This window comes from Alligator sinensis, unplaced genomic scaffold, assembly GCF_000455745.1.
Source record: "Alligator sinensis unplaced genomic scaffold, ASM45574v1 scaffold1349_1, whole genome shotgun sequence".
In the NCBI taxonomy this organism is placed as follows: Eukaryota; Metazoa; Chordata; order Crocodylia; family Alligatoridae; genus Alligator; species Alligator sinensis.
In genome coordinates this window covers 153364-167784 of record NW_005843149.1, presented here as the reverse complement: position 1 = coordinate 167784, position 14421 = coordinate 153364, and the positions used below count along the sequence as shown (strand labels likewise).

The 14421-nt window shown below is 43.9% G+C and overlaps 1 protein-coding gene across 7 annotated transcripts in view; it reads right to left on the bottom strand.

The window, feature by feature from the left end:
* Nucleotides 1-14421, bottom strand: part of RANBP3 (RAN binding protein 3) — a 121780-nt gene that overhangs the window by 86389 nt on the left and 20970 nt on the right. For 5 of the 7 annotated variants that reach the window (XR_003092157.1, XM_006037627.3, XM_025194041.1 and 2 more), the window contains exon 3: nucleotides 6050-6253. The exons of the other annotated variants lie outside the window; for them this stretch is intronic. Coding sequence is in view for 4 of the 5 variants with exons in the window: in XM_006037627.3 (XP_006037689.1) it covers nucleotides 6050-6253 (204 nt within the window). In the remaining variant the exon portion in view is untranslated. The remainder of the gene's footprint in view (nucleotides 1-6049; nucleotides 6254-14421) is intronic. 7 annotated transcript variants of the gene reach the window in all.

Genomic DNA, 14421 nt, shown 5'->3' with positions numbered 1-14421 from the left:
GGGCGGAGGGAGATGGAAAAAGTACCCCTCTGGGACTGGGCAGCCTCACATGGAGCCCCCCTCTCCACCCTGTGGTGGCAGGTGGGTGCTCTATGTGAGGCTGCCCAACCCCAGCCCCAAAGGGGTACTCTTCCCCCTGCTCCTCCACCCCTCGCAGGGTGGGGGCTGTATGCAGCCCTACCCAGTCCCCTCCCAGGGCCAGGCCAGGCAGACTCGCATAGAGCGCCCCTCCCCCCACCCCACCCCCCAGCCCCACAATGCCTGGGGCAGGGGGAGTTCCCCTCCAGTGCCACACAGAGCCCACCCCCCACACCTTGGGAGGAGAAGGTGGAAAGAGTCTCCATCAGTATGGAACAGAGCTCCCCTCCCCACAGGACAAGCATTCCAGCATGAACCCATTAAGGCAAAGGGGGCAGGGAGAAAGGTTAATTCATAAATTTTATAGATTTCAGGGTCGGAAGGGACCTGTTAGATCAGAGTCCGACCCCTCGCCCTGGGCACGAAAGAGTGCTGGGATCAGATGATCCCAGCCAGGTGTTTGTCTAATCTCCTCTTAAATACCTCCAAGGAAGGGGAAAACACCACCACCCCTGGAAGCCCATTTCATATTTTGGCAACCCTCACTGTAAAGAATTTTTTCCTGATGTCAAGTCTAAATTTGCTCTCCTTCAGTTTGTGGCCATTGTTTCTAGTTACCCCAGTGGGCACCCTGATAAACATCATATCCCTTATTTCCTGCTGTCCCCCCCGAATGAGTTTGTAGATGGCCACAAGATCCCCTCTCAGCCTTCTCCTGCAGAGGCTGAAGAGATTCAGGTCCCTCAAAATCGGTCCTCATAAGGTTTTTTTCTGTAGGCCTTTAACCAGATGGGTGGCCCTCCTCTGAACCCTTTCCAGGCCATCTACAACCCTCCTGAAGTGCAGCAGCCAAAACTGGACGCAGTACTCCAGCTGTGGCCTGAGCAATGCCACAGAGGGGAAGTATCACACCTCCTTAGTCCGGTTTGTGATGCACCTGCTAATGTATGATACAGTGCAGTTAGCTTTACTTACTTCATCACACTGGCAACTTATGTTCATTTTGGAGTCTACTATGACTCTGAGATCCCTTTCTGCTGCTGTGCTACTCAGTATGGTACCTCCCAGGCTATAGGCTTGTTGATCCCTCCGTCCTTTATGCCCTGCAGCCAGGGTCTGCCAGCCCCTGCCAGCCCCAGGGGAAGACAGGAAGGAGGGAAGAATTAACCCCCTCTCTGGCTAGCAGGTCCCTGTTAAAGCAAAGTGAGCAGTGTCTTGCCATGTCCCAACCCTGTTCTGGCTAGAGAGCAGAGAAGTGGGACCAGCCCTACTCTGGAGCAGAGCGCAGAGCCCCACCCAGAGAGCATGCTGGGATGCTGGAGGAATCTGGTTCAACTTAAACCGGGAAAGGGTCTGGGACAGACACTGCATAAACTGATTTGAGCCAGAGATGTGTGAAATAACTAAGAAACGTGGAATTAGAAGAATGTTTTACAATAATTATCAGAAGTTTAAGTTAGCAGTGCTGACATTTAAATCAAAGTCTACGGTTAAGTTCCTTGCAGTTGTAGGCAACAACACTTTATTGCTTTATGTAGCCTTAAGTTAACTTGGCTTTCTTCACAACGGCCAGCAGCTTCTTTTTTAAGCTATGATAATGAAACAAGTCTGTGGCAAAAAGGATGTGCCTCATGACAAGTTCTATACCAGCAAAATTGTAAGTCATGGTGTTTCAAGGGATTGCCAGAGGAAAGAGTATCTGACTTATATTAGTAGAGGTCCATACATAGGTCCATATTGTAAAATCGGCACCGATAAAAGGAAAATTGACATTACTGGCAATCAGCTTTTTTTGGCTGATGTGGCCAATAATGTCACCAATAAATACCGTGTGCATGTGCAGCCACAGCATGCACACAGCCACTTTGTAGCTTGGAGAGCAGGGTCCTACTGATAAGTTTGGGGGGGGGGAGAGAAGGGGCAGATTGAAGTCCCTGCGGTGAGGAAGAGAGTGGGGCTGGGGCAGACACTGCCCAGCTTGGGCAGGGCACAGGACTACCTGTGCGTGGGGCGAGAGTGGGTTGCCACTGCAGGTGGAACTGGGATCTTCTCAGTAGGGGGGCTGGGGCTGCACTCAGATGGGCTATGGCTACCCCAAAATTCACCACAGCTCCCTCCCAGCGCTGCCACCGCCCCCCAAGCACGGCCCCAGCCCAAACACCCCCCCTCCCCCCAGCTGGGAAGAACCTGGCACTGGCCCCAGCACGCAGCAGCAATCCACCCACACAGATCTGGGGGAACATTACCCCCCCCATGGCTCCCCCAGTGGTGCACATAGTAGTGAAGCACCCCCACCCACAGTGAGGGAGGAAGTGGGGCTGGGGCAGGGGAATTGATCTGCTCTCCCCCCAATGCCCATTCTCTCCCCCACAACAGACTTACCAGGCAGACGCTGCTTTCCAAGCTGCTGGGCTGCATATTGGCAAATCGGGCCAGTGCTGGCCAATATGGCTTGTTAATATTGGCCATCAATATCAGCCAAAAAAAATTCTTTATCAATGCACCCCTACTGATTAGAAAAATCAAGAGTGCCATCTTGGACTTAAAATTGGGCCACTTGCTTGATGTCAGCAACTTTCTATCTTTCTCCTCCTCCACAGATTCCTACTGACCATCTCCGTTCACTACACTTCCTAAATTCTCTCTCTAACCAGCAGCACCAAAACCGTGATCAGTCTGACAGTTCTATTACCGCCCACATTCTTCTGAATACAGCATGGGTGCGCCTCCCAGAACTATAACTTCACTTTGCTACTACATAGGAAACAGAAGCAGCAGCAAAGGCACTGGCCTGCCTCCTGTTTATAAAACTAAACTGACTTACAGACACTGAATTTTGCACTCATGCAACCTCAGAATGATTCCCTTCATAATCATGAAGGTAAGAGATTTTTCAAGACCCAAGACTTATCCAAAACACTTTGGAGCATGCATCTTAAACTGTATTTTGCAAAGTAAACATCTTTATATCACAATCAGAAAAGTAGGAACGGAAGAGATCTAAGGGTGGAACTCATTTAAAAAAACCCAACCAAAAAAACAAACAAAAAACTTAAAGGAGGCCAGGATTCTTGGTAAGCAAAAAACTGTGGTGACTCAATTTCTCTCCATTCATATCTTTGAAATAAAACATAAAGAAGATTCTAGAGCCAATAAGATAAGAGCTTTGTCTGGCTCCCACAACTCTTTCCTCAGGAAAAACAATATTTTTTCTCCCTTTAGTTTCAGAGACCAAACTGTTGTAAACTGAACTAAGAGTCTATAATTCACACATGCGCACATACACATAATTCATTAGCCCTTTCAGCTCATCCAACTGTTCTTCTTTATTAGCATGGCCTGACTAAAAGCCAAATTCATGTGTTCACAGTGGAGTATTTGGCCGTAAAACCTCTAGGATCAAGTATAATCCACTGAGAAAGCAGGTGATGATGTTAATAAGTTTATGAATAGGAGATAAGTTATGCACAGTTAAAACTGTTAAGTTATTCTCCTGTGGCTATTGCTGAAAAGTTGTTCCAAAAAATCTCAGTTCTCCAACGATCAGAAAGTGTTTGGAAGGGCCATAAAAGGAGGCAGATTACAACATGCCTCAGTATAACTGTAATTAGAACAGGGGGTGGCTGTCAGAGACCAAACCGTCTCTAGCTGTGCCAAGGGATAACCTTGCAAACAGTGGATATGGCTCGATGTCATCTAGACAGGAAATATTAATGCTGAATTATCATCACTACTTATAACATCTACAGATCAAAATTTAGGGCTTAATCCAGGCTGATAAACAAGGTGCCTAAACAAAAAACAATCCAGAATATTCCCTATCACATAAGTCACTAGGCAGCTGAATTCACTTAGCACCTATATTTTTTGGACAGCAGAGATCTTTAAGCACCTAGATTTAAAAACATCCTCACATGCATGACACCACGTAGTATGGGACACAAGATGCTTACATGCTCCCCCGCCACACACCACCAACCAGTCCACTGAAATGCAGGTGCCAGGCAGAATGGTGCCTAAACTCTGCCTGCCTCCCCCGAAAGTCCCTAGATAGGTGCATGTCAAAACACATTGACAATACTGAATTCAGTAAAAAATACAGCAGTCACTCACTTTTACTCAGATGCAGCCAGAACAAAAGAAGGCAACACCTTTATGTGCAATAAACTAGTGGGTAAAGCACTCACGCAGGAAGTGGGAGACCTGAGCTATGGCCCTTTTCCCAGGATCTTTTTTGTCCAATGACCAATGTAAAAATTGAAGAACCAAAGGAGCAGGGATCAGTACACAGGTTTCCCCACTTCCAGTTCTGTTCCTAACCAAGAGAGGGAATTGATCTTGGTCTGCTTCCGGACCCATGATTCCTCCATTCCAAGTTTGCACAGTAGTCCAGCTTCAACAAGAGGCTTAGAAGTTTCCTATAGCCAGAGGGTTCTATAGCCTGGAAGTAAAGGCACTCTTCTGGGAACTGGGAGATTATGGATGAACCTCCCGAGAGAAACAAGGGCAAGAAACCTGGATCTTCCACCTCCAATAAATGTTATGTAAAAGGTCAGCAACAGCATTATGTGCCTCTATTGGCTCTTAAATTGCGAGGGGATGGAGGCACAAAGTATAGCCTTAGTCCAAGTACACACTTGAGCAAGAACAGGAATTTAGTTTCATATTAGCTTATTCCAAGAGACTGCCTGCTCAGCATGTGAGATCTCTCAACTGTTTTCTGGGGACACCCACTCTTCCCAATGACTGGAGAAGGCATCTGCTTCCTTGAATTATCCTACTGGGGTCAGGCATTTAAGTGTTCAGGTGTTGTGACACTCATGTTGGAGGTGCCTGAAACTACCTCACCAGATCTTTACTTCATCAGCAATCCAGAAGATGAGTACTGTTCTGAAGATCCAGTGGAATCAGCAATATAATATTCTCTCTCAAAAGATACATTACAGAACTTCTAGCTTTTGCCAGAAAGTGCAAATATTTTAATTTCCTAGAAAAGGACTATCTAGAAATATTTGCCAGCACCTACTTAAAGACTTCACATTTTAAAAGGTCTACTAAAAACTTTTCCCAGCCGATTTATAAATGATAATGTGTGGATACCAGCTTCCATCAGCCCGCGGTGATACTTGGTGGCTACAACTGAGAAAATATACACCTTCAGAAAGCTCAAGTGCTTTCACAGATGAACATTTTTAATACGCTTAAAGAGAGAAAAGTCTTCTAAAGTAGGACTTAAGTTTTGTCCATGAGGGAACTTCAACACTGAACACTATGCTATAATAGCTCTACAAAAACACTTAGTAGCACTAGTTTATCTGTTTCATCTTTGAAAAATATTCACACTACACAATATTTGGATTTTTAGCTAACAAACAAAGCTTTAAGAAATCCAAAGGAACCAATTAAGATAGTTGTTTTTTTTTTAATTTGAGAAAGCTGCAATCAACATTTTATTTCTGCTAATTAAGGAATTCTTCCTGCTTTTTCAATAGTGCTCCAAAGCACTATGAAGTGACATGAAAAATTCCTCTGCATCCAATGGAAAGAGCACACTCTATTCTTACTTCATTGTACTGGAGGATTATGATCCAGATTAAAAAAAAAGAATTCTGTTTCTATATATTTTAAAAAATTCTTTCATTACTTCCTCCTCTATTTTATCCCTTTCTGGTTAAAGAAAATTCCTTCTTGTAAGAAACAGTGACACCAACTTTTTAGCCTATGAACAGATTAAGTTTAAGTAAATTACAGAGATGGTAAAATCTTCCTCGCTAAAAAGGCCCACAGCTGAACAAATACCATTTTTATTATATAAACAACTGTCTTTGGAGGGAGTAGTACAGAGCTAAAAGAACTATTAGATGTTCCACTGCCTAAAGTTAACAGCAAATCACTTAAATCCTTCAGGGGAAGACTGATTTTTTTAATTAACCCCCTCAGCAGCAGCAGTACTTGGTAGGTTCACACTTACCCCTGCCAGTTCTTGTTGAATAGGAGCAAGCTGGGCTTCAGAAGCAGGAATCAAAGTAGCACTGACTGAGGCAACAGTGGGAGCAGGAAGCTCAAAGTCACGCTCACCAGCTGATTCTGTGTGACCCAGACCACGGTGGGGGGACTCAGCCTCTCCCTGTGGGTCCTCTCCTGAATCCGACAAGCCTTTTTGCTCTGCAGAGGACTGGGAGCAAAAAAGACAATGTCCCTTCAATGCAAGGATGCAACATGATGGAGCAATTGTCCTAGTGAAAGGATGTACTGACCCTTTTTTTCAAAATTTCACCATTTTCATAGTCTGAGAAAAGGAATTGCTCCATGTTGGCACACTAATGAAAACAGGTTAAAATAACCTGAAATTTGATTATCCACCTTTAAATAAGCATCAGATGAAGCAAATAAACTTGAAAAAGGCAAAGTGCCAATGCCTCCTAACCAAAACACTTCTGCTAGCTGTAATTGTCCAAGGCTTTGGCATTTAGTTCTTCCCTCTTTTAAGCCTTGGCCAGCTGGTCTTAGTTGTCTCAATTTTTCTTACCCACTGGGATCAAAGGTAACAGAACCAGCAAGGAGACAACTCCTGGAAATAATGGACTATTTCACTGTTGTTGTTGTCATACATTTTAAAAACCTAGTAAACTGCACACTTTGGCCGTAACACACAGGTGATGAATATATTGCAATTCACACAAGAAGATATTATTTGTGTGTCACTATATTTTTTTAGAAGCAGTATTTTATTTTTGTTTTTTAAACACACAAATCTATTAACGGGTTGTTTTGTTTTTTTTAATTATGCCACAAGGTTTAGGAGCTTCAAGATTTATCCATTCTGCCATGGACTCCCTTTTAAACACATCAATCAAAATCACAGAATCTACTGCATCTCAGTTCCCCCACCTGTAGAAACAAGATCAACATTACCCTTATTCACAGGTATTTGAGGAGGACACCACATCTCAACTATTTACTGACCATAAGATTCAATGGCAATTTAGAACATAAGTATGCAAAGATTCAGTATGCTTTATGAAGTCATTTTTTCTGGTGATCTGAAGTATGAAGTGTTTTGAGAAGCAAGCTATGAAGAGACTGAGATCACTTTAGGGAGAAATCAGTGACTGGATAACTCTTAGAAAGTAATCTACAAAACAAGAAGAGTTTTGAGTAGAGTTTCACTGATAGAGATTTGGGGGGCTGATACTGATAGCTGATTTTAAGAAGGAGGCATATTAGCTGATAGCGATCTGATTTCTGCTACAGCTGCGTGCAGCTGTATGTCTGTCGTGGTGAAAGCGGAGGAAAGGAGCATTGGGGGGGTGCAGATCAATGCCCCCCGCAGTGAGGGAGGGAGCAGGGTTGGGGTGGGCACTGCCCAACCAGGGTGGGGTAGACCGGGGCAGAGCTGCAGCTCATCTGGGAGACGTAGGAGGGGGGAGCAGGTTACTCCAACTGCTCGTCCAGGAGGGCCAGGCAGGCTGCAGCGTTGCACTTGGGGCAAGCAGCAGCTGTGCTGGGAGAAGGGCTACAGGGGAAGGCTCTAGCCACCCCAAATTTTGCTCTAGCACCCCCCCCCCATAGTCCCCTCCCAGCACCACCACTGCCCACTCCAAAAGCAGCACAGCACAGCCCGCAACACAAGCCCACAGCTGCAGCCCGCCCTGCCCCACGCAGATCCAGGGGCGCACACCCCCTCACGTGGCCTCTTGGACCAGCAGCAGGAGTGGCCGAACAAGCGGCACCGGGGAGCCGCTCCCCACACACCGGACAAGCTACGGCTCCATCCCGCGCCCGCCCTACCCCAGTTGGGCAATGTCTACCCCAGCCCTACTCCCTCCCTCACTGCAAGGGGCATTGATCTCCCCCTCCAGCTTCCCTCCCCCTCCCCTTTCACTACAGACTTACCAGCTGCACGCAGCTCTTCATGCTGCCCAGCTGTGCTTCTCATGGACTGTGTGCTGCGCTGCAGCTGCATGCACGGACAGACATTTATTGGCCAAATCATCAGTCACATCAGGTCAATTTCCAACACAGTCCATTTTCTTTATAATCAGTGCCGATCAATATCAGACCAATGTATCAGTACACCTTAGCTTTGAGAATCGAGGTGCATCTAATAAGGAACAACCACCCCCATATATGTGGCTTAAATAGCACCCTTCATGTTTAAGCACCTTTCTTCGTTAAGGATTCAAAGCTTTTCACAATTATCATAAACAATATACCATCATTTCATTCGTTACTGACATGCAGCTACCTCTGCAATAAAACAAGAGCACTGTTTAATAAACAGACAGCAACATAAATGAAGACAATACACCCAGCTAAAACTACATGATTTATTTTAGGCAAACTTTAGTTACCCATGATGAAGAGCAAGAATTTGCTTTAGTGAAAAATAATTGAAATAATTAATAACTAAGTGGACAAAACTTCTATGTTAACATTTTATCTGAAAAAAATATGCTTTTCTCACAAATGTTCAGAATGCTGGGTTTTCAGGTTTTAAAAATAAAAGCGCTTTAAGGTATAAATGCTACTGAATCGAAACACCAAATCAAAATAATCAAGCAAGTGTGAAAGATAACAAGTGGAAAAGCACTTTTCCTACAATCAAACACACGAAAGAATGCCAGCAAAATACTGGCATTATGTGCTTTTCCCCCTTCTACCCCTCCCCTCACACACACCCAGGCCTTGCAAAGCCATTGTTCCCTTCACAGCTATAAAAGCTAGGCACATGCGAAATGCAAATACAGAACATATGAAAACCTGACAGCACTGCCTCAGCCTCCAATGTTCATGCCCCTCCAAGTGCTATTTCTAAATCAAGTAATCCATAACCATGAAGATAAAGGTGATAGACAAAACCATGAGTCTCGAAACAAAATGTCAGCTGTCCAGCCACTGCCAAAAACAAGAGCCCACAATTACCTCCTGATTCCTCTCACCCTCCCCACTGCCCCACTTTCATCTATACCCTTTATAGTACACATCACCAGTATCATATGTTGAACTACCAATTTCAAACAGTCACTGAAAATATTTTACAAGTTATGAAAGATAACTTACTAAACAAGAGCTCCCAATGCAGGAGTCAGAAAGATTAATATGGTGCTTAGTTACATTACTAGAAGACCTTAAAGTGGGCCTGGAGAGGCGATGTTATCTTTGAATATCCATCAGCATGACATGGATCATAACAGCCAATACCACTGGATGGTTTAACCCAGTAAATACTGCACAAGAACAGCAAACGGGCATTCACTCTGCATGCAGCATTTTTAAACCATTTCTGAAACTGTGTGTCAAATGATGGTGTCCACGCACTGAGAGAGAAAACTTAATAAGGTGTTAAGAGACTTTTAAGAATTATTAGAGGACTGGAAAAAATTATCTTACAAAACTAAAGCAGCTGAAATGCTGGTCAGACCAATGATCCATCCAGCCTAGTATGCTATGGTAGGAACATACTGGTATGTAGGAACAGGCGCTTCAGAGGGAGAGCATCAAGCCACGTAAATCTAGAGCAGGGGTTGTCAACAGGGGGTAGGCCCTAAGGGGTACAAGCGGGCAGGCAGGGACAGAGTACTGCCACCCACCACCCTGCACTACCACATCCCAGGACCAGGGCCTGGGGGGGTCACAAGGGCAGTGGTACCCCTTTACAGGCCACACAGGCACCGCCTGCCCGGCCAAGCGGGGGGGGAGGGGGGGGTGTTGCATGCCGCCACCAGTCCGTGTCCAGCCATGCACCCCTCCCCCCAGCTCCATGTCCAGCCACCAGGGGTACACTTAATAGATTAGGGGGTCTTCGACCTTTTTTAGAGTAATCCATGTCTTTTGGTCATTACCCTCCCTGGCATCCACTGTCATTGGTTCAGAGGTACCAGAGGAAATATCTCCAATTGTTCTGTTTAAACAGCTATTAATAGATCCATCAGCTATGAATTTGGTCATTCCCTTTTTTAACTGGGCTATACTATCTGCCTCTACAACCTCCTAAGACAATGACTTCCACAAGTTACTATATTTGCCTGAACCCAAGACAAACCTGAATTTAAGACAACCCCCCAATAAATAATGATAATAAATCTACACATGGAAAATTTATATAATCTAATTATTGGGGGGAAGGGTTGTCTTAAATTCATCCTCACCACCACTGCAGCAGGCAAAGCAGTTTGTTCCCTTCCATCTGCCCAGTCCCATCTACCGCACCCCCCACTTACCCTCCCCTTGTGCCTGCCTGCTGCCTTCCCCTTCTCCTCCCTGCACCACTTCTGCCTCCCCACACCCTTACCCTTGCTTCAGCACTGGCAGGCTCCATTACCACCACAGTCTCAGCACAGAGCATGCCCCCAGCCCAGGCCATAGCAGAGATGCAGGGCCAGGCTGGGGCCATGCTCCATGCTGCAGGATGGAGCCTGCTGGCACCAGAGCAAAAGCAAGCAGGATGGGGTGGGGGCAGAAGAGGCAAGGGATACAGAGGCTGCTGCCTCCCCTTTCTCATGGCCTTGTACTCTATTCTAAGACAAGGGGTTTTCCCCCTTCCTGGCTCTACCAGGTAGAATGTAGAAGAAAAAAAACCTTCCCTTGGAATCAAGTAAATACAGTAACTACACTGTGTGAATAGTTCTTCCTGTTCGATTTAAACCTGTTGCCTACTAACTTCAGTGGAACTTGGTGAATAATAGTTCCCTGTCCACTTTGTCCATGTCCTTCATGATGTTAGACCTATCAGACTCCTCCTCAGCCTGGTCTTTTCCAAACTGAAGAGGCTTAGACTTTTTTTTTTTTTTTTTTTTTTTAGCTTTCCTGGTATAACAACTGTTTCCATACCCATGATCATTTTGCTTGCCCTTCTCTGTACCTTTCCCAATTCCACTACATCAGTTTTAAGACACAGAATTGCACGCAATATTCAAGATGTGGGCACATCATAGATTTGTATACTGGCATGACAATGCTCTTCACTTTGTTTTCTATTCCCTTGTTAATGATGCTCAAGGTTTTATTGGCCTTTTTTTTTTTTTTTTATCCCTACCATACATTGAGCAGATGCTTTTAGAGAACTACCCAGAGTGACTCCAAGGTTTCTTTTCCAAGTCACAACAGCTAGTTCAGAACCCAGCATTGTATATCTGGGATTATTTTTACTCATATGCATTACCTTGCGCTTACTGACACTGAAGTTCACCTGCCATTTTTTTCCCCATTCACTTAGATTGATGAGATCCTTTTTGCAGTTTCTCTGTCATTTTAGGATTTGACCATCTAGAATAATTTAGTATCATCTGCAAACCTGAATGTTTCACTGTCCACCCCCATTTCCACGTCATTGATGTAAGTGTTGAACAGAACTGGACCCAGCACAGATCCATGCAGGACCCAATTTCTGACCTCCCTCCATCCTGAAAAGTGACCATCGAGCCCTGTCCTTTGCTTCCTATCTTTTAACCAAGAACCTTCCATTCAGTCCTATGGTAACTCAGTTTTTTTTTTAAAGCCTTTGGTGAGGGACCTTGTCAAAAGCTTTCTGAAAATCCAAATATATTGTGTCAACTGGATCTCCCTTGCCCACATTCTTTTTAACACCCTCAAAAAATCCTGCAGATTGGAGACAGGATATCCTTTTACAAAAGCTACGCTGACTTCCGCACCAGATTATATTAATCCATGTGACTGCTGATTTCTTCAGTTTAGACTCACTGGTCTATAGTTCCCAAAATCATTTCTGAAGCCCTTTGTGAAGATGGACAGATAACACATTTACACCAGAGTAACTGACATATTTTTTTAAAATAGCAACAGATAGCACAGTATAAACCACCTACTGTATGCAGATACCCCAAGATAGTCAAATCTGGCCCAAGTTACACCTGTCTATGTCCTCAATCTATTTAATTCACCCAAGAGAAGATTTAGACGTTAACTGATTTCCATCAATAAGCAGCTACATGACACAAAGGTTTCTGACAGCAAAAGACTATAATCAAAACATAATAAGACATGACAGCAAGAAACTTTTAATCTGTCTAGCTTCAGCAAGACAAATTTTTAACAATAAAAAAGGTATTAAAACAACTTGCTTAAGCAGGGGTAGCTTCTCCATTTGAAGTTCTTAATTCAAGATCAGATGTCTTTCTGAAAAGAATACTTGATAAAAGGCTTAAAACGAGAATTACTGGGTGACATTTTATGCCACACATTACTTAAACTGTCAAACTGTGTGCTGAAGTTCCATTCGGACCTGAAAATCTATACATTTGACACAACGTGTGCAGGCACCTCCAGAACATCTGCTTCTTTTATAACTCTGCCAAGCTTTTTTAAAAAGTGGAAAAAAGCATTTGTAGTTAGTTTGGGATACAGCCGTTCATAGATTTTCAGGGTCGAAAGAGACCTCACCAGATCGAGTGTGACCCCCTGCCCCAGGCAGGAAAGAGTACTGGGGGAAAAAGACTCCAGCCAGGTGTTTGTCCAGTCTCTTCTGAAAGATCTCCAAGGTAGGGGAGAGCACCACCTCCCTTGGAAGCCCATTCCAGATTCTGGTAACCCTCACCGTAAAGAGGTTCTTCCTGAAGTCTAGTCTAAACCTGCTTTCTGTCAGTTTGGGGCCACTGTTTCTAGTTACTCCAAGGGGTGCCTTGGTAAACAGAGCATCTCCTATTCCTTGATGCCTGCCCCCACCCAGACAAATTTGCAGACGGCCACCAAATCCCCTCTTAGCCTTCTCTGATGGAGGCTGAAGAGATGCAGGTCCCCCTCAACCTCTCCTCTGTTGATTCAAAAATCAACAAAGTAGTGAGACTAGCTAGGAAAGTAATACCCATTTCACTCTGCTCCTTCTTGGAAAACTTAGGAGAGCAACTGCTGCAGAAGCAAGTAACAGAGGCAGCCACACAAAAGGAACATCCCTAAAACAGTCCCTGAAGGATAGACAGAACAAGACTACCACCCACCTCTGTCTGAAGGCTGGAAGAGGGAGATGGAAGGCATGGGAAAAATGTTTGTTTTAGCTCCTTTAAAGTGAAGATTTTATTCCTTGCAGCAGCTACATACCTTGAAAGGGATATAGTTATGCTAGAACCCACAACCCTAACCAAAAGGTAATGAACTGAAGTTGGGAGGAAAAGTACGCACAAAACTGAACAAACTCCCTTCCCTTTAAATTCTGTCCTCTGAGCTACTTGGCTATTAACAATCATTCACCTACCTTTTAATGTAAAAAGGATCCCACAGACAAACCCCTGAAAGTAGTTTGGCACAAATCCTAGTAAGTTTGCAATTCCTAAAACCTGGAAGAAAAGGAGGCTGGCTTCTCAAAAGGAGGCTACATGTTGACCTTTCTGTCATCATTTCTTTCCCAGAATTTAAATATTCGTCAGCTTCACGATAACCAATTAAAAGTCCCAACTAGAAAGTATGAGGTATTTTTTCTACACAGCTCACTAGACAAATAAAAACTAAAGTCATTTTTTGGTCTAAGTGATAAAGCTAAAGAAATATCTTCTGTATATCAGGTAACAAAAATAAAGTGAAATAAGTAATCTAATAAGCAAGAGAAAGGACTTAAATCCAAGATCATGAATTCAGCATCTTAAGACATCACCCCATTCTGTGTAACAATGCATTTGTAAAAGTAAGATTCTTGCACCCCAGAATCAGGTGCAAGAGACTTAACTGTAAATGAGAGTTGTCCTTTACTCAAGAGTATGTATGCATATGTCCTTATGGCACAAGGCAGCACAGTTCAGCGATACCATACACTAGTATAGGACCCAGAGGCAATATAACTGCATTAATACATGAAGGAAATGAGGTAATAAGCTCTTATTTTTAGTGCAATGCATCTCTCGACAGTGCCCCATAGTCATAGTCTTCTATTGCAATTAGAAGATCTCACTGACATTTCTATGCTTAGGTTTATTTCCATTTAGCTATAAGCTTTACCAAAACTAGTACCAGCTTTAAAAAGATGGAGACATTGTTCTGAATTCAAGGCAAGTTTGGAAGAAAAGACATATTGAATCCCACATCTATATAAACAGATCTGTGCACTCTGCCAATAGTTTCTTTTATTTGTGTGTTTCTTTAAACAAACTGGAATGCCTAGTTTCAGAAGTAGATCCCAGTCAACCACTCCTCCAAAAGTTGGGATCCTGTAATACAGTAACAACTTTAATTCTTAGTTATAGGTGTTTAGCCACTCACAAGAACAACCCCCACATAAGCATTACTGGAAATGATAACTCCTGGAAGTTAAAAAGTAGAAAGTCCTCTCCCTAAAAATCAGCTGAAGATATCACTAGAAGACTACATAAAACTAAGCAGCAGAAAATTCTCATC